General features: G+C 44.2%; 1 protein-coding gene across 2 annotated transcripts in view; it reads left to right on the top strand.

Moving 5' to 3' along the window:
* Nucleotides 1–20863, top strand: part of pid1 (phosphotyrosine interaction domain containing 1) — a 139689-nt gene extending 118826 nt beyond the window's left edge. The window contains exons 3-4 of one of the 2 annotated variants that reach the window (XM_072571953.1): nt 749–775; nt 18643–20863. In XM_072571953.1, coding sequence (XP_072428054.1) covers nt 749–775; nt 18643–19116 — 501 coding nt within the window. In that variant the 3' untranslated portion in view covers nt 19117–20863. The remainder of the gene's footprint in view (nt 1–748; nt 776–18642) is intronic. The other variant, XM_072571952.1, reaches the window with a different exon arrangement.
* Nucleotides 20864–21362: the final 499 nt, after the last annotated feature.

The following is a 21362-nucleotide window of genomic DNA, read 5'->3' on the forward strand; positions in this document are numbered from 1 at the left end:
TGACTTGTTTTAAGCTGAGTGTAGATTTACCTTTGTTATAGAGCTTGTAAGAAGGCCTATGGTGTATTAGTGTTCATTAGCAGAGGGATTGAATTCAAGAGTCGTGAGGTGATGTTGCAGCTGTACAGGACCTTGGTAAGGCCACATTTGGAGTACTGTGTGCAGTTCTGGTCGCCTCACTTTAGGAAAGATGTGGAAGCTTTGGAGAGGGTACAGAGGAGATTTACCAGGATGTTGCCTGGAATGGAGAATAGGTCGCACGAGGATAGGTTGAGAGTGCTAGGCCTTTTCTCATTGGAACGGCGAAGGATGAGGGGTGACTTGATAGAGGTTTATAAGATGATCAGGGGAATAGATAGAGTAGACAGTCAGAGACTTTTTCCCCGGGTAAAACAGAGTGTTACAAGGGGACATAAATTTAAGTTGAAGGGTGGAAGGTATAGGGGGGAGGTCAGGGGTAGGGGCATGGACTGCACTGCCTGTGGGAGTGGCAGAGTCAGAACCATTGGCGACCTTTAAGCGGCAATTGGATAGGTACATGGATAGGTGCTTAAGCTGGGCCTGTTCTGTGCTGTATTGTTCTATGTTCTATGTTCTATAGCCTTGACAATATGCCAATTCATATATACTGCCCCTATAAATATAAATCTAATTCCGAGACCTTTTATTTGTTCCTGTTTCATTTGCTGACCGTGTGCTGAATACTGGGTGAAACTTCCAATGGATGGATCGACCCAAAACTGTTCAGGTGATATACCTTCGATGTCCTGCTGAGGTATGTCAATGCAAGGTGGTGCTAATGTTGTGGATTCCCCACTGAGATTACCATGAAGGACTCTTGCGTTAGAATCAGACCCTGCTTTAATTGTTGATGTGAATTATAGACAAATGGTCTTCAGGTGACAGATGTTTGACTAACACCATGGGGAATGTTTGTATTTTTTATTCTGGGAGGACTAAAATCCTGAGTATGGTGTGGGAGTCAGAATGATGTGCTCCTGTTCACCAAAAGACTCAGGATCCTACAGTCCTGTACACAATCCATTGCTCAGTGTCACTGTTGACCTGGTGTATTTATAATTTCCAGCTCTCAGCAAATATGATGTTTCGTTGACAGAGATGGACACATTTATGTATCAACTTTCATTAAGGAACACAACTTCTCGTCATTTACATAAATGATTTGGAGGTGAGCATAAGAGGTACAGTTAGTAAGTTTGCAGATGACGCCAAAATTGGAGGTGTAGTGGACAGAGAAGAGGGTTACCTCAGATTACAACAGGATCTGGACCAGATGGGCTAATGGGCTGAGAAGTGGCAGATGGAGTTTAATTCAGATAAATGCGAGGTGCTGCATTTTGGGAAAGCAAATCTTAGCAGGACTTATACACTTAATGGTAAGGTCCCAGGGAGTGTTGCTGAACAAAGAGACCTTGGAGTGCAGGTTCATAGCTCCTTGAAAGTGGAGTCGCAGATAGATAGGATAGTGAAGAAGACATTTGGTATGCTTTCCTTTATTGGTCAGAGTATTGAGTACAGGAGTTGGGAGGTCATGTTGCGGCTGTACAGGACATTGGTTAGGCCACTGTTGGAATATTGTGTGCAATTCTGGTCTCCTTCCTATCGGAAAGATGTTGTGAAACTTGAAATGGTTCAGAAAAGATTTACAAGGATGTTGCCAGGGTTGGAGGATTTGAGTTATAGGGAGAGGCTGAACAGGCTGGGACTGTTTTCTCTGGAGCATTGAGGGGTGACCTTATAGAGGTTTATAAAATCATGAGGGACATGGATAGGATAAATATACAAAGTCTTTTCCCTGGGGTGGGTGAGTCCAGAACTTGAGAGCATAGGTTTAGAGTGAGAGGGGGAAGGTATAAAAGAGACCTAAGGGGCAACTTTTTCATGCAGAGGGTGGTACATATATGGAATGAGCCAGCGGAAGTGGTGGAGGCTGGTACAAATGCAACATTTAAAAGGCATTGAGATGGATATATGAAAAGGAAAGGGTTAGAGGGATATGGGCCAGGTGCTGGCAAATGGGATTAGATCAGGTTGGGATATCTGGTCGGCATGGACGAGTTGGAGGGAAGGGTCTGTTTCCGTGCTGTACATCTCTATGACTTGATGACTCTCCTTACCAACCTCTCCCCTCGCCTGAGGCATGGTGACCCCCAGGATAAGCCATCACCAGTCATCTCTCTCTAGTGAGGTAGCGGCCTGATGGTCCCATGGGACTTGACAGTTTTAGTCCTGAGAAAAAACAAATTCCTTGGTCATTCCTTGGTCTTAGGTCGATTGGAAAACCAAATCAGAAATCAGGGCTTGATAGAACACAGAACATAGAACTGTACAGCACAGGATTGGGCCATCCGGCCTACCCTGTTGTGCCAAACATGAGGCCTGCCCTTGGTCCATATCCCTCCTTGATGGAGTGTTTTAGGTTTTGCTGGCACAACTTTGAATAACAATTTTAGTTGCCTTTGCTGGCGACAATATTTGTGCAATATTATATCGATGCTGATCGATGTCTTCCAGCAAAATACCCAGGCAGAGTAACATGGCGTTATCTAAATCACAGAATAGAATGAGTATTTGGTGATGCTATCATTGAGGTGAATAGTCTTGACCTATTGCTCAACATTTATGGACAATCTACAGCTGTATACCACTCACTCGAGGGGACGCTGCAGGAAAACTGGAATCATATCTGAATAAAACGGGACAGATGTCAGGAATCAATGTGCACTAAGCACATTAATGGTAACTGTGGTTTTTCCTTTGCTGCTTCAGAAACTAAGAGGAGACAATGGCAGAGACAAAGCTCGACGCCGCGAGCAGGACTCCAGCTCCTGAATTCATTGAAGATTTCGTTTCAAGATGTAACACCCTTATGAATATTTAGTGCACACGCAGGTCCCTGGTACAGGAACAGCAGAAGCGAAACGTGCAGCTGAAAAATGTCAGCTGAACGGTGTGCTGTTAGTCTATAATAAAATCCATGCTGGCTTCAACTGCCCGCCACTCTTTCAAGATTGATAAATCACTTGAGAACTTCATGATTTACCATTTTGCAGCAGTTAAGAAAACCACAGGGAATCGTAAATACCTTAACAAAGTTCTGTTATCGTTGAGAATGGTGCTGTTTCTCTGTTACTGGACTGTCTATTGAGAATAGCCAAAAAATGACTGAAATTCTTGCCTAAAATAATTAAATTTGCCCCAAATCATTATCTTTACAAAATTGTCATGGCTTCAGAGGTGATACTGCATTTCACTATCCGACAGAAGTTAATTTGTTAAACAACTAACTGGAGGTGGTCCAACACAAACTCTAACCAAATCAACTTGATCATTCGACACAGACACAGAATGCAGGAGGAACTCAGCAGGTCTGAAGTACAGAAGAACAGTCACACTGGAAGCAAAACATTAATTCTGCTTCTCTCTCTCCACAGATGCTGCCAGACCTGCCGAGTTTCTCCAGCGTTCTCTGTGTCTCTCTCTGATTTCCAGCGTCTGCAGTATTTTTTTTGAGAACTTAATCATTCCCTTTGCTGTCAATCAGACCTGCATCTTCTGGTCTGCAGGTTAACTTGTTAAATCTTTTCTTGTGTTAAAACATGGACACCACTGGTGAGGCTGCGCCTACCCTGGGAACCATTTCATTGCCCTCGTGCTCCTCCTCACTCCCATTGCAGCTCTCCACCTGTCAGCCTTTCCACAGCCTGGCAGTTCCTCAGCCAGCTCAACCTTGCATCTTTGATGTGGAGGAGTCAGTGTTGGACTGGGGTGGTCAAAGTTAAAAATCACACAACACCAGGTTATAGTCCAATGGGTTTATTCAGAAGCACTAGCTTTCGGAGCACTGCTCCTTCATCAGGTGGAGTATGATGTGGAGTACCATAAACTTGTTGGACTATAACCTGGTGTTGGGTGATTTTTTAACTTGCATCTTTGATAATGACCAAAGAGGAACAGCAATGACGTCAACATCAAGGAGGAGTCCAATGGTGTAGTGGCAATGTCCCTACCTCTGGGCTGGGGGGCTCGAGTTCAAATCCCATTTGGTGCAGAGCTGCGTAATAATGTTGCTGAGCAGATTAACAATATCCGTAGGGAAGGATGAGGAATTAGCTGTATTGGGTTGGATGTACTTGGATTTTTTGAGGGCAAGCAATACAGTGACACACGAGAGACCTGAGAGGAAATAGACAATAGACAATAGGGTCAGGAGTAGGCCATTCTGCCCTTCGAACCTTCACCACCATTCAATATGATCATGGCTGATCATCCTTAATCAGTATCCTGTTCCTGCCTTATCTCCATAACCCTTGATTCCACTATCTTTAAGAGCTCTATCCAATTCTTTCTTAAATGAATCCAGAGACTGGGCCTCCACTGCCCTCTGGGGCAGAGCATTCCACACAGCCACCACTCTCTGGGTGAAGAAGTTTCTCCTCGTCTCTGTCCTAAATGGCCTACCCCTTATTTTTAAGCTGTGTCCTCTGGTTCGGGACTCACCCATCAGCGGAAACATGTTTCCTGCCTCCAGAGTGTCCAATCCTTTAATAATCTTATATGTCTCAATCAGATCCCCTCTCAGTCTTCTAAACTCAAGGGTATACAAGCCCAGTCGCTCCAATCTTACAACATAAGATAGTCCCGCCATTCCAGGAATTGACCTCGTGAACCTACACTGCACTCCCTCAATAGCCAGAATGTCTTTCCTCAAATTTGGAGACCAGAACTGCACACAGTACTCCAGGTGTGGTCTCACCAGGGCCCTGTACAGCTGCAGAAGCACCTCTTTGCTTCTATACTCAATCCCTCTTGTTTTTAAGGCCAGCATGCTATTAGCCTTCTTCACTACCTGCTGTACCTGCATGCTTACCTTCATTGACTGGTGTACAAGAACACCCAGATCTCTTTGTACTGCCCCTTTACCTAACTTGACTCCTTCCTGTTCTTGCCACCAAAGTGGATAACCATACATTTATCCACATTAAACTGCATCTGCCATGCATCCGTCCACTCACCTAACCTGTCCAGGTCACCCTGTAATCTCCTAACATCCTCCTCACATTTCACCCTGCCACCCAGCTTTGTATCATCAGCAAATTTGCTAATGTTATTACTAATACCATCTTCTATATCATTAATATATATTGTAAAAAGCTGCGGTCCCAGCACTGATCCCTGCAGTATCCCACTGGTCACTGCCTGCCATTCCAAAAGGGAGCCATTTATCACTACTCTTTGTTTCCAGTCAGCAAACCAATTTTCAATCCAAGTCAGTACTTTGCCCCCAATACCATGCACCCTAATTTTGCTCACTAACCTCCTATGTGGGACTTTATCAAAAGCTTTCTGAAAGTCCAGGTATACTACATCCACTTGATCTCCCTTGTCCATCGTCAGAGTTACATCCTCAAAAAATTCCAGAAGATTAGTCAAGCATGATTTCCCTGTCATAAATCCATGCTGTCTCTGACCTATCCTGTTACTACTATCCAGATGTGTCTTAATTTCATCCTTTATAATAGACTCCAGCATCTTTCCCACCACTGAGGTCAGACTAATTGGTCTATAATTTCCTGCTTTCTCTGTCCCACCTTTCTTAAAAAGTGGTACAACATTAGCCACCCTCCAATCTGCAGGAACTGATCCCGAATCTATTGAACTCTGGAAAATAATCACCAACACATCCACGATTTCTCGAGCCACCTCCTTCAGTACCCTGGGATGTAGACCATCAGGCCCTGGGGACTTATCAGCCTTCAGACCTAACAGTCTCTCCAACACCAATTCCTGGCAAATATAAATTCCCTTCAGTTCAGGTCCTTCAGCCACTGTTACCTCAGGGAGATTGCTTGTGTCTTCCCCAGTGAACACAGATCTGAAGTACCAATTCAACTTTTCTGCCATTTCTTTGTTCCCTGTAATATATTCCCCTGTTTCTGTCTTCAAGGGCCCAATTTTAGTCTTGACCATTTTTTTCCCTTTCACATACCTAAAAAAGCTTTTACTATCCTCCTTTATATTTTTGGCCAGTTTACCATCGTACCTCATATTTTCTCTGCGTATTTCCTTCTTAGTAATCCTCTGTTGTTCTTCAAAAGCTTCCCAGTCCTCTATTTTCCCACTTATCTTTGCTATGTTATACTTTTTCTCTTTTAACTTTATATGTTTCTTAACTTCCCTCGTCAGCCATGGCCACTCCTGCCTCCTCCTGGGATCTTTCTTCCTTTTTGGAATGAACTGATCCTGCAACTTCTGCATTATACCCAGAAATATCCGCCATTGTTCCTCCACGGTCATCCCTGCTAAGGTATTGCACCATTGAACTTTGGCCAGCTCCTCCCTCATAGCTCCATAGTTCCCTTTATTCAACTGAAAAATTGTCACTTCCGATTGTACCCTCTCCCTCTCAAATTGCAGATTGAAGCTTATTGTATTATGGTCACTACCTCATAATGGCTCCTTCACTTCATGGTCATAGGTTATAGGTCATGGTATAGAGGGACTATAGCAACGTGGATACAAGACTGGCTGAGTGATAGCAAAGAGCAATGATCAATGGATACATTTCAGGTGGATGGAGTGTTTGTCATGGAGTTTCCCAGGGGTCAGTATTTGGACCCTTGCTTTTCCTGACTATAGATTAATGATCTGGATCTTTGTGTTCAGGGGACAATCTCAACGTTTGCAGATGACACAAAACTTGGAAGAATTGTGACCTGTGAGGAGGGCAGTGTGGAGCTCCAGAAGGACATAGTCGAGTGAGTGGACTGAGTGGATAGGTGGCTGATTGGGTTAGCCTAGAGAAGTGTGAGGTGATGCAGTTTGGTCTGAGGAACAACATTAAATAAGGCGTCCAATTCTAAAGGGAGTGCAGAGGAAAAGGGACCTGGGTCTGTCTGTTCATAGACCATTGAAGGTAAAACAGAGAGAGTACTTAATAACGAAATCCTGAGCTTTATTAATAGGGGTAAAGAGTATAACAGCAAGGAGCTGGTATTGAACTTGTACAAGTTAGACCTCAGCTGGGAGATTGCGCCGAGTCTGGGAGACACATTATAGGAGAGATGTGAACGCATTGGACATAGTACAGAAACAATTTCCAAGAATGGTTCTAGGGATGGGAAATGTCAGTGATGAGGACAGACTGAAGAAGATGGAATCATAGAATCTAACAGTATGTACCTGTTCTCCAGGGAGAGGAGAGGAGATCTGATAGAGGCGTTCAAAGTCGTGAGCAGGCTGAAGGGAGTGGATAGGGAGAAGCTGTCTCCATTTCACAAAACGAAGAAAAACAAGAGCACGTAGATTGAAAATGATGCACAAATGAAGCAAGGGTGACGTGAGAAAAAGCTTTTTCACCCAGCGAGTGGCTGGTGTGCATAATGCACTGTCTGGAAATGTTCAATTGAGACATTCAAGGGGGGAATTGGATGATTACTTGGAGAGAAATAATGTACAAGGGTTTGGGGTAAAAGCAGGTTACCCCTGGGTAACTAATACTGTCTGAAGAGCTGGTGCAGGTACAATGGGCCTCTAGTGCACTGTAACGATACTGTGATTCTGTGAAGGTGATGTTGCCTTCTCTTCAGCCACATGTTGCACAAAGTGCACAGACCCAGAGATCCAGCTCCCACAATGTGGGACTCCCAATGGAGTTGAGCAGCTGCCCCAATGCCTCAGGGAAATCAACCCTCCACAGCATGTCATCGCCCCCATGTGCAGCCATGTGGAACTACACCTCCTACCTCTGTGACCACACCTCATCTACCTGCCACTGGCCGCACATGGACCCCTCCACACACTCTCTCACTCACACATACACTCACACACTCTCACGCGCATGTGCACACACAATCACACACATACACATATAGACACACACACACACTCTCTCATTCACACACACACACTCTCTCATTCACACACACTACATGCATTCATATATACACACACACACACACACCCAGGTCTCTGTCTCCCTGAAGTATTGAGGACTGAGGATTGATACAATAAAAATTGCTGGAGAAGCTCAGCAGCTCTGACAGCTTGTGTGGGGAGTGACAGCGTTAATGTTTCCAGTCCAGTGACCCACCTCAGAACCAGCGCATCCCCCACCTTCTCGAGGGGCAACTAGGGACAGGCAATAAATGCTGACTCAGCCAGCGACACCCATGTCCCACGAGTGAATTTAACAAAAACACAAGTAATAAATTTTGGTTCAGAAGAAGGGTAACTAAACTCAAAATGTTAACTCTGCTTTCTCTTTCCACACATGCTGCCAAACCTGCCGAGTTTCTCCAGCAATTTCAGTTGTTGATCTCTAGCAGCTGCCATCTTTGTGTGGTATGACTGAGGATTGATAATGGTGTGTCATTGTGAGACAGGACTGTGAAAGGACAATAAGGTCACGGCCCTCTCCAACTCTCACTGGCTGCTGCAGACTCAAAGTTTCACGTGAGCTTCTCTGACTAGTGTCCCTTTATTGAGAAATCTTCCCTGTGACAGATTTGGAATGTAATCTTTTTCATCCTCGGGCATTCTCCCTGTCTGATTGGTCAGAATGTGGGGGTGCCAGTGTTGGACTGGAGTGGGTGAGATCAGAGATCACACAGCACCAGCTTAGAGTCCAACAGACTTATTTTGAATCACAAGCTTTTGGAGCGCTGCCCCTTTGTCAGGTGATGTGAGCACAGGCACAGAGTTTAGAATAGATTACTTACAGTGTGGAAACAGGCCCTTCGGCCCACCAAGTCCACACTGAGCCACAGCCCACCCAGACCCATTCCCCTACATTTACCCCTTCACCTAACACTACAGGCAATTTAGAATGGCCAGTTCACCTGACCTGCACATCTTTGGACTGTGGGAGGAAACCCACGCAGACACGGGGAGAATGTGCAAACTCCACACAGTCAGTCGCCTGAGGCGGGAATTGAACCCGGGTCTCTGGCGCTGTGAGGCAGCAGTGCTAACCACTGTACCATCGGCAGAGCGATCAAAGGATTGTACAAATGGGTGAGTGGAGTGTTGACAGGCTGGATAATAAATCTCTGCAGTTGACCAAAAATGTCAGATGGTGTGAGTAAAGTCTAGTTGCTGGAAAAGCACAGCAGCTCAGGCAGCATCTGAGGAGCAGGAAAAGTGACGTTTTGGCCTGATGAAGGGCTTTTGCCCGAAATGTCGATTCTCCTACTCCTCGGATTCTGCCTGACCTGCTGTGCTTTTCCAACACCCCTCTAATCTAGACTCTGATCTCCAGCATAGAAGAACATAGAACATAGAACAATACAGCACAGAACAGGCCCTTTGGCCCACGATGTTGTGCCGAACGTTTGTCCTAACTTAAGCATCTATCCATGTACCTATCCAATTGCCGCTTAAAGGTCACCAATGATTCTCTCTCTGCCACTCCCACAGGCAAGCATCTGCAGTCCTCACTTTTGCCTCATTCATTTGTGTTCCCCTTAGCGTAGAAATAAACATATTCATATTGATCCTGGGTGATTTTGGGAACAATGCTTTGAAAAAGGCAGCAAACCTGGTGTGCGATCTTTAACTTTGTACACCCCAGTCCAACACCAGCACCTGCAATTCATGGTGAAGGCCAGTATGGAATGTTCTATTAAAATATGTGGTGATTATATCACCAATTTTTGTTATAGCAATAACTCTAAAATAGCAGAATCACCTCAGTGCTAATGCCCAATTGAAGATATTCTATTAAAATAGGAATGCACCAAACTATGTTTATAGGTGAACAATGGGAGTGGCAAAGCAAGGAACTGTTAATACAATCGTGGCTCAGAAATCCCAGACTCTTCCCACATTTATTTCATACAGTCAGAAACCAAAATGTATTCCACAGGAAGCTGTATGCAGCTCGTAATTGTCAGCACATGGACAGATCCATATGGAAGTGCTTAGTGGATGAAACATGCAAGATCCAGGGACAAAGCCAGAATCTATTGGTATGTCACAGTGTCAGGTCTCGATTTGTACTGTTTGTTATGGAGAACAAATGAGAACATAGAGTGTCACAATCACGGTCTCTGACCTTCCTAAAAACAAAATCAGACCATTGCAGAAGCTTATGGTTTTTAGCATAGTTTTGGATATGGTCATAGAATCCTGACAGTATGAAATCAGACCCTTCGATTCCACACTGACCCTCTGAACAGCGTCCCACCCAGACTCAACTGTTCTATCACCCTGCATTTCCCATGTAGATGCAGCTAACCTACAAATGGGTCATTTAGCATGGCCAATTCACCTAATCTGCACATCTTTGGACTGTGGGAGGAAACCCATCCAGACTCAGGGGGAACATGCAAACTTCACACAGTCACCTGAGGCAGGGATTGAACCCAGGTCCCTGGCACTGTGAGGCAGCAGTGCTAACCACTGTGTCACCCTTTTTTGCTATTAATTTTGTTTAAATAATGGATGTCTATTCATTGGAATAATTAGCTTTAAAATATTGTAATCAGTGTGAGGACAGTTGCCGTACATAAGTCAAAGTCTAATGGGTTTAATGTGGCGAATGCATCACTGGCAAGCACTCTGTGTGTCAGTCAGGTTAAGTTGTACATTAACCAGACCCTTCAGACTGCTTATTTCAGTGACTGTACATAGATCCCAGACACAATTTGAAGAAAAGCAATTGAGTTTGCACAGGATTCCAGTCAGAATTTACTCTTCAAACCACATCTCCATACAGATTATTTGATTATACATCACCTTGTAGCCTGTGGACCTTTATGAATCGAAATTTGCTGTCACATGTTCCTACAATCCTGCTTTTGAATCACTGCTTGCTGCTATGTCTAATTCAGAATGAGCCTTATGTCTCCCTCAGCTTGTGGGCGGCACGGTGGCACAGTGGTTAGCACTGCTGCCTCACAGCGCCAGAGATCTGGGTTCAATTCTCGCCTCAGGCGACTGACTGTGTGGAGTTTGCACGTTCTGCGTGGGTTTCCTCCGGGTGCTCCAGTTTCCTCCCACACTCCAAAGATGTGCAGGTCAGGTGAATTGGCTGTGCTAAATTGCCCATAGTGTTAGGTAAGGGGTAGATATAGGGGTATGGGTGGGTTGCGCTTTGGCGGGTGCAGTGTGGACTTGTTGGGCCGAAGGGTCTGTTTCCACACTGTAAGTAATCTAATGTCCCTGCTGATTGTCAACGCAGCAATGGGAGTGTCCCAGGGGACAGGCAACACCATCTTCATGGGATATAGACCTCCAGAGTGAAGCATGAAATATATTTACAAACACCTATGAGAGTGTGGTCAGCAACCATTACCTGGGGGTGACTGTAAGGTTACAGTGTTGAGGGGAGGTGTTAAAATGGAGATGTTTAAATCCTACAAATTATAATGCAGTTGAAACTTGAATGCCGTTTCAGACACAGTAGTGATCCTGCAGTCACATGGAGAAAGCTTTTCCAAATTCATAAGGGCCATATCTCGATATTCCTTATGTTGGTAAATTGAAACGATTCTAATGGACAGGTACCAAACTTTAGGATCGAAGAGATTTTCTTTCCTGCTTCACAACCAGGGAGGGGTTTAACAATTTGTGTGACTATCATTTGGAGCTGTATTGAATATCTTGGTGGTAAAATCAAACTCAGAGCAGTGAAATAAACCATGAGACTTGGCAGGAAATAATGAGTCAACATAGCAAGGTTTGGAAACCTAATCCCCGATAGAATGACAGCTTCAAAATAGGGAAGAGATGCTTTATGGCTAACACACTCACTCACACACACACACACACACACACACACACACACACACTCTCACACACTCTCACGCACACACACTCACACTCTCACACACTCTCACGCACACACACACTCACTCTCACACACACACACACTCACTCTCACACACACACTCTCACACACACTCTCACACACACACTCTCACACACACATACTCACACACAATCACACACATTCTCACACACACACACACACTCACTCACACACACACACACTGACTCACCTTTGCCCTCCTATGCATATGATGGTTACAAGATTGCCTTAATGGTTGGTTACCCCTCTGCTGTTTAATAACGCATCCTGCCCACCTCAGGGGTAGAAGTCCCACCTCTGAGAATGGCTGGCTAATGGTCCCAGCAGCACGACTGTTATAGCTGGGAGTGTGTTTAGCCCCAGCACTGATGGTCAGTATGTTAAAGGTTAAACACCAGGTTATAGTCCAACAGGTTTATTTGGAAGCACGAGCTTTCAGAGTGCTGCTCCTTCAGCAGGTGCTTGTGGAGCAGGATCATAAGGCAGAGAATTTATAGCAAAACATCTCAGTGTCATGCAACTGAAATGATGTACTGAACAAACCTGGATTGCTGTTAAGTCTTTCATCTTTTAGAATGGGTTGCAGGTTTCAGTTCATTAATGTGTAAATCCCAGAACTTCGTTTAAGTCACCTTCTCAAGATAACGTAAGGTTTTATAATAAAAAGGTGACATCTCAACTCAGACAATGCATTAAAGGTGTGAGGTTAGAGTCTGTCTGTTTCTCAATCTAGAGCCAGACTGGTTCCATTTCCAACGTTGGAATTTATAATATGTTATATGGATTGACTGCCTGCATGAACAATCTGCAGATTGTGTGCTTTTTGAGCAAAATAGAATGTATCTGCAAATGCAAATTCACCCCATAGACTTATATGTGTATGTGGGTGTGTGTGTGTGTGCGTGTGCAAGAGAGTGTGAGTGTTTACATTTAAGTATGTGCATGAGTGTGTGCTTGTGAGTGTGAGTGTACAGAGAGAGTGTGTCTGCGTGTGTGCATGCTTGGTAAAGTGTGTGGGTGGGTGTGATGGAGCATAAACCTGTGAGAGGGTGTGCGTGTGTGGCTGTGAGGGTGGGGGGTGTATGTGTGTGAGTGTGTGTGTGAGTTTGTGAGTGTGTGAGTGTGTGTGTGTGAGTTTGTGAGTGTGTGAGTGTGAGTGTGCAGGAGTGTATGTAAAGACGGTGGATTAAATTCAAGATTAACTCCAAAAGGTTAAAAGCTTTGGAAAAGAAAAGAAAATTATTAGAAACTCTAGTATAATGGAAGGAGATCCCTGAACATTGTTAAAGAAGGAACAAATAAATAGTTGAAAAAGAGAAATAGATCGTAAAACCAGAGGAGCAGAAATGAGGCCATTCAGCCCATCGATTCTGCCCCCCCCCATTCAATCATGGCCGCTAAGTTTCTCAACCCCATTTTCCTGCTTTCTCCCCATAACCTTTGATCCCCGTGGCAATCGAGATCCTCCCTTTCTCTGTTTTAAACATACTCAATGCCCTGGCCTCCCCAGCCTTCTATGGCAGTGAATTCCATCGATTCCCCACTCTCTGAGTAAAGGTCTTCCCTTTACTCTAAGGCTGTGCCCTTGGGTCCTAGTCTCTCCTATCAATGGAAACATCTTCCCAACATCCACTCTGTCCAGGTCATTCCATATTCTGTAAGTTTCAATTAGATCCCTCCCCCAATCCTTCTAAACTCCATTGAGTATAAACCCAGAGTTCTCAAACGTTGGTCATTTGTAACACTTTGACCTAATGCTTTTCGCTTGTATATATTTATATCAAACATAGTTCCATCATTTATAATGCTGCTGATTCTCTGTGAGTAACATCAATAAAATTGATTCTGATTAACTCCAAATGAGAGAGGGTTTTGCAGAGTGTAATCCCACTTGGGTGAGCAAGTATTGATCAGCTGGATATTAAATTGTACAGAGTGCTGTCCAAATCAGAATGCTTGTCAAAAGTCTGAAATAGGAAACACATTTCTTAGTTTCTTAAAGGTCCGACACTCCATACCAAACATAGCACATGGCCAGGATGTGTGTTATTGAAAAAAATGTATAGCAGTTCGAGATGATACAGAATCTGGTGACATTAAAAAAAAGACACAAGGCGTATTTCTGTTGAGGCTGTAGATTGTGGCGTGAAATGTACAGCAATGTAGAAGTGTGACTATGTCTTGCTCAGCATCGAGACACATTCTGAGTGCACCCTCCACTGCCAAGGCTGCATATTCTGGTTGCTGCTCGTCTATAATTATGAGGCATTCATACAGTAAACCACGTTCACCCCAACTCAGTAAAAGTCTATTTTCTTGGTGTCATCAATGTTATGGATTTGGCCCCAACCCATCACAGAGTGAAGAGGAACATCCACTTTAAAAATGAATTAAAAGTATTTTGTTTACAGAATGTTTTTGAATGCTGGATTAGGTTAATGTTATACCATAAGGTCAATTACGGTCAGTTCTCTACAGTGATAATATTGCCTTTTACCAGCTTTGTAGCTTTGAAAGTGAATTGGAATTTAATGTTTTTTTCTTGATTTAACCTGATTTGTTTGACCTATATTCACCCTCGCAGTGAATGTACCCTGTGTGGAATGTACCCTATTCAGAAGAAGGAAATAGTTCAGTTATAAAACACAGGAGCCTCTGTTATATTCTAAATGGCTGCCTGGTTTCAGAGAGACTGTGTACGCCTCTGACCATTTCTGTGATCCTAACATTGCAAAAATGTCAAGCATTCTCATTCTGAAGAAGAAAAAAACATGTTTGGGATCAGTGTCTGAACAGTGATGAAAAATTGAAAGATGAATCTGTTTGGTCTGCGCTGTTGATTTAGGGTCAAGGAAAAAGACAACAGGCATCTGTATGTGCCAGAGCAATCCTTAAGGGCTAAGTGAAACTGAATGCAAATACAACATCCAGAGACATTGGTATTTACTTGCCAAGTGTTTTTCAGTGTGAGACAAATAACTCTGCCATATGTTAGACATAACTAAAACTGCCATCGTATTCTTCATGAAAAGTGCAGTAGTGATTCCTCCTGTGGTGACTCTGTGGGTAAACAGGCCTTGTCATTGTAGCACTGAAACTATTCACACTCTCGGTGAGTGAACAGGTTTTGGATTTTGGCATGCGCTGGGCTTGTTGTTCTCAGCTGGGCTGCTTTAGGATCATAGCAGTTGACCTTAATTTTCCCAAGATAAAGTGCAAAATCAGTCCAATGAATCCCTATTTAGTGTCAACTCCTGAAAGTGCTTGATATGTAAACCCATATGTGCCTGATGTATGTTGGGAAAGCTTCTGAGGTTTGATTACCTACAGTATGGAAACAGGCCCTTCCACCCAACAAGTCCATAATGACCCTATGAAGAGTAACCCACTCAGACCCATTCCCCATACGTACCCCTAACACTATGGGCAATTTAGCATGGCCGATTTACCGAACTGCACATCTCTGGATTGTTGGAGGAAACCCACGCAGACACGAGAAACTGTGCAAACTCTGCACAGTCACCCAAGGATGGAATCGAACCTACTGTGCCGCACCCAAAAGTGCGGATTAGATTCCCAACAGTGTGGAAACAGTCCGTTTGGCCCAACAAGTCCACAATGACCCTCCAAAGAGCAACCCACCCCTCTACGTTTACCCCTTCACCTAACACTACGGGCAATTTAGCATGGCCAATTCACCTGACCTGCACATCTTTGGACTGTGGAAGGAAACCAGAGCGCCTGGAGGAAACCCACACAGACACAGGGACTCTGCAAACTCTGCACAGTCACCCGAGGCTGGAATCGAACCTGGGTCCCTGGTGCTGCAAGGCTGCAATGCTAACCACTGAGCCACTGTTCCACCCTATGGAAACAGACCCTTTGGCTCAATAAGTCCACACTGGCCCTCTGAAGAGTAACCCACCCAGACCCATTCCCCTAACCTATATTTGCCCCTGACTAATGCACCTAACGCTACGGGCAATTTAGCATGGCCAATTCACCTGACCTGCACATCTTTGGACTGTGGGAGGAAACCAGAGCACCCGGAGAAAACCCACGCAGACATGGGGGAGAAAGTGCAAACTTCACACAGACAGTTGTCCAAGGTGGAAATTGAACCTGAGTCCCTGGCGCTGTGAGGCAGCAGTGCTAACCACTGAGCCACCATGCCGCCCCTAATGAGTTAATCTGGCCACAATGGGATCGTGGCATGGTGAGATGCATGGGCTTTGCTCCTGGACCTTCTGAGGGTTTCCTGAGACTCAGTGAACATTGCTTTGGCTCATTAGAAAGGCTTACTTCATAACTTCCTGATATTCACTGTGTCTAGCTGTATCCTCACGCATATGAAACCAAATGTGAAGAGATTGTTTCTCCTGGTGGGAGAATCTAGGACCAAAGAGCAACGTCTCAGATGAAGAGCTTGCACAGTTAAGACAGAGGTGAGGAGGAAGTTCCTCTCAGAGGGGAGTAAATCTGTGGAATCCTTTATCACAGAAGGCTGTCAAAGTGGGGTCATTAAGTATACTAAAGGTCACAATAAATAGATTTTTGATGAGGAAGGGTATTGGGGATTATGGGGAAACAGGAGAAATGTGGACTTGAGGGTTCTCAAATCAACCGTGGCCTCATTGAATGGTGGGGCAGATATGGCCTCATGGTCTTAGGTGTTCCTGAATTTATGATCCACCTGATGCCACGTTCAATACGAGCCTGCCCAAGCTGAGGTTCTGACTTACACATCATGAAAGACTCCCTGGTGAGGAGTCTACAAGAAACAAAGAGACTCAATTTCATTTGTAAAAGTATTTGGGTTTACAATTTTTTTAAAGGTTACAAAAAGCAGAATTGCTTCTGCAGTTTACATGGAAATCTCTTCCATTGTCGAAAGTTCTTGCAGAGAAGGCTAGAAGTCAACAGTAAGAGAAGCAGGGAAAGAAAAATCACCAGTTTCCTCATTTCCCCACATGCCAACTTATCCCAGTTCCAACCTTCCAACTCAGCACTGCCCTCTTGACCTGTCCTACCTGTCCATCTTCCTGCCTACCTATTCTCTCCACCCTCCTCTCTGACCTATCACTTTCACCACCCATCTTCATCTACTTATCACATTCCCAGTCACCCTTCTCCCAGCCCCACCTTCCTCCCATTTATCTCTCAGCCCCCCTGTCCCACAAGCCTCATTCCTGATGAAGGACTTATGCCCAAAATGTTGATTCTCCTGCTCCTTGGATGCTGCCTGACCTGCTGTGCTTTTCCAGCACCACACTCTTTAACTCTGATCTCCAGCATCTGTAGCCCTCACTTTCTCCTCAAAGAAAAGCATGAAATTATAGAGAAAGGCAAGCAATAAGTTTGGGATAATTAACTTCTTGACGTTCTGTCACCTCAACAAACGTTTATCAGTTGCCTTTAACATTCTCAACTCTCTAGTCAGAGGGGAATGGGTTTGGGTGGGTTACTCTTCAGAGGGGCTTGTTGGGCCGAAGGGCCTGTTTCCATACTGTAGGGATTCTAATCTAATCTAATCACAGGTGAGGAATGTTTTCAGCCATTACTGACTTTCATAGTTTTATCTTCAAAGGAGTATGGGACATAGTTACTCCTCCATACATTATTGTTCTTACCCTGAGTATTCAGGGAATTTGGAAGCACTCAGAGAGTAGTGAGGGTGTGGATTGCTTTGCCTGCAACGGTAGTAGATTTTCCAAGTTTAAGTGCATTTAAGTCGTCATTGGACAGGCAAATGGATGTACATGGAATAACGTAGGTGGGATGGGCTTCAGATTAGTATGACAGGGCGGCACAACATTGAGGGCCGAAGGGCCTGTACTGCGCTGGAATGTTCTATGTTCTATGTTCACTAATTGAGGATGGAACAGTCAGAGATGACAGAATTAACTTTTGTCTTTAAGCAGGAGCTAGGGAGGTGACAAGGTTAGTGACTGAGAAACACATCTGAGATCACCAATCAGGCTTATTCTTGACTCATCCATCTGCAATGAGCAGCTGGCAACAGGCTCCAAGTGCTGAGAGACAGCTCCCAGTTTGTGGAGGGCTATAGAAAGCTGCTTAACCGTCCAACAAAGACAGGAGGGGTGAATGACAGATGCAGGAGCTTGGTTGGGGTGGACGTGGATAGAGAGACTTAATTAGCAGCATGTGGTGGTACGGGAGATTGTGCTCATCCTGCTGCTCCTGAAGGGGCTGATAATATTATTTGTTGTCATTCCCCAAGCTCCGTCTTTTTAAAGGAGGTTGTTTCTTGCCCTTTGCTGCTCCGGGTGTCAGGTTCTTACCAGACTCCATGGGGGGTCTATACTTAACTGCATAAAGACGCCATCGGGGTCAGACCATGCCTCCTGTGTAGTCAAAACCATAACAGTCCTGTGCTTCCAATTAACTGCCCCCTCCCTAACTTCCATTCACATTGAAACTGACAATATTAGAGTCGGGGGAGGTCCTCAATGCAGGAAGTTGGTGGTCCATTTAGTTTGGTATTACCTTCCACTACGTTGCTGCTGCTGCTACAGAAAAGAAGGTAAAGGGATAAACATTGGAGCCTACATTTTAAAAGTAATAATGCATTGACAAGGTGCACTGTGTTTCTGGTAATTCATTTTCCCCTGGCCCATATTTGCCGGCAGTCATTAACCTTCATGGTCATTTCACATCATTACGAGCTAGAACCTAAATTATTGTCAATGCAAAAAAAAAGTTGCATTTATGTTTCCTTTGAGTCTCTGATCACTCCACTCTGCCTGGTCACTTGCAGTGATTGCATTTTGTTCTTTTCTCATTCACAGGTTAGGTACTTAGGAAAAGTGATCATGAGAGGAACACAGTTCACGTCTGGTTGCACTGAAAGGTCTGTGATTGAGTTGTGGGAAAAGCATACACTGGAGCAGGAAGATGTATCATCAGCCAACGCCATTCTAGAGATACGCCCTTTCCAAGTCCATCTCCACCACTTGGATGGGAAAAGAGAGGCAACGGTCCAAATGGATACCTTCCAGGTGGCGCGGATTGCCTACTGCACAGCAGATCACCACGTCAGCACCAACATCTTCGCCTGGCTTTACCGGGAGATCAACGATGATTTGTCCTACCAGATCGATTGCCACGCAGTGGAGTGTGGGAGCAAACTCGAAGCCAAGAAGCTAGCGCACACCATGATGGAGGCCTTCAAGAAGACCTTCAGCAGCATGAAGCACGATGGTCGGATCCATAACAGCAGCTCCTCCAACCAAGTGGAGTTGGCAACGTCAGACGATGGCTGAGAAGGGGCATTGATGAAATCAGATACATCATTGAAGTCTGGGCTATTGATGACAACCATTGCAGAGAAATGAACGAAGGAAACCAATTGAGGGTGGAATACCAATGAACCCTGGGTTGGTTCGCTTGCCAAATTAGCCAAGCGACACATTAAATTGAGATTTGTTTTTTAAAAAAAATAAGTATTATCAAAATAGTTGCATTGCAATCTGAAATAATTATGCTGTGACTGGGAGTGTAAAGCAGTCTGACTCCCAAGCAGAGTTAGACATGTCCACTGGTGGCATCTCTTTATAATTCACCCGATAAAATTCCTGGGACTAATGAAGTAGTAAACTCCCGCACCGGAGCCACGAATTAAACTGATATTTCACTTCCAAGGGAACACAGACAAAAAACAGTCTGTGAAAAGGGAATCAAAAACTTGCATTTAGATGGAAAACCAAGCCAGCAAAATTTGTACATCAAAATTATTAAAAAGAAATGCATGGATCTATCTTCATATATTTCTACCAACATATAAGCTACAATATATGTAAAGATATATTCCATTTTTATGAAATGTATTTCAAAATTTAAGTATTAAAATGTAATGTTTTGTCAGTACAGGTTCAATGGGGCGAAGGGCCCCTTGGTACTATATAATTCTATAAATCTTTAAAAATTGGTGTGTATTATCAACTGTGACAAACATATGGAAGTATTTGATTGTAAATGTGGAGGCTCCCCACGTGAAGCTGAAAAAAAAACAATGGAATAAATGTGATGAAAATCTTTAGCCAGCTCAAACAAGAAACTCTGTTTACAAGCATTCCAAAATTGTATTGTTAAAGTTACAGTTTTAGGGAAAACACAGACTGTTCTCTTTTTTTCCACTTTCAGCTGCCTCGCTACATTTCTGTTAATCAGAGGCCACTGCATTTCGGTTTAGTTCAGCACGAAAGATTATACAGATTGGACACTGTTTCTATCATGGGTGAAACGGAAGGGTTGGTATTCTCAAGCTCCTGCGGGCCGATACTTTTAAAGAGTTTACCTGAATACTCGCCTTCACATCTTTGCATTTCCAACAAAACCCTTTAAAGAAGATCTTAACTCAGGAAAACCGAGAGAAATGTGGATGCTCTAAAACAGAAACAGAAACACAAGTTGCAGGAAAAACTCAGCAGGTCTGGCAGCATCTGTGGAGAGAAATCGGAGTTAACGCTTCAGGCCCGGTGACCCTTCAGATCTGCTGAGCTTCTCCAGCAATTTCTGACCTTAACTCAGGAATTCCCACCTTTTTTTATGTTCTTATACAGCACACCCCGCGTTTTTCCATTGATAAGCATAACTCGACTTCCTGAGACACTGACTAGGAACAAAATCCATACCGATAAAAAGAGCAATTAGTGTTCAAATACCCCATCCTCATCTTTCTACCATTGCTCGAGAGAGAACCAAACTGGGTTCCCACGCAGTCAGCATTTCACACTCTCCACAGGGTTGACAGGAGGGAGGCAAGTTCTTTGATGAATGGGCAGAATGGCCAATATCACACCGACATAATGATCTTATTAAGTGCAAATCAGCCTCCAAATCTACAGCCAACTGAAAATCATGTACAGTACATGCCAATTGTTCTATGAATACAAAATAACATTAATGTTATCACAACGCCCGCATGTTAATCAAAATTATTTTAGTGCGTGATTGTTTTTGAAAGTACAATGTTACCTGCACTTGTAAAGCTATACAATAAATTGTTACATGGTGTAGAATTAGTGAAGACTGTTATTTCTCTTGTTGGAAATATTACATTCTGATGTTACACTAATGGGCGGCACGGTGGCACAGTGGTTAGCACTGCTGCCTCACAGCGCCTGAGACCCGGGTTCATTTCCCGCCTCAGACTGTGTGGAGTTTGCACGTTCTCCCTGTGTTTGCGTGGGTTTCCTCCGGGTGCTCCGGTTTCCTCCCACAGTCCAAAGATGTGCAGATCAGGTGAATTGGCCATGCTAAATTGCCCGTAGTGTTAGGTAAGGGGTAGATGTAGGGGTATGGGTGGGTTGCGCTTCGGCAGGGCGGTGTGGACTTGTTGGGCCAAAGGGCCTGTTTCCACACTGTAAGTAATCTAATCTAATCTAAATGATGTAACTTCTCCATTCTTGGACCCTGGGTGACAGCAGCAGTCCTTCTGCAGGTCAAACTGCTATCACCTTCACATCTCAAACTGGAAAGATGGCAGATGTTTCTGTGAGGTTTTGTA

This window comes from Chiloscyllium punctatum, chromosome 6, assembly GCF_047496795.1.
Source record: "Chiloscyllium punctatum isolate Juve2018m chromosome 6, sChiPun1.3, whole genome shotgun sequence".
Lineage (NCBI taxonomy): Eukaryota > Metazoa > Chordata > Chondrichthyes > Orectolobiformes > Hemiscylliidae > Chiloscyllium > Chiloscyllium punctatum.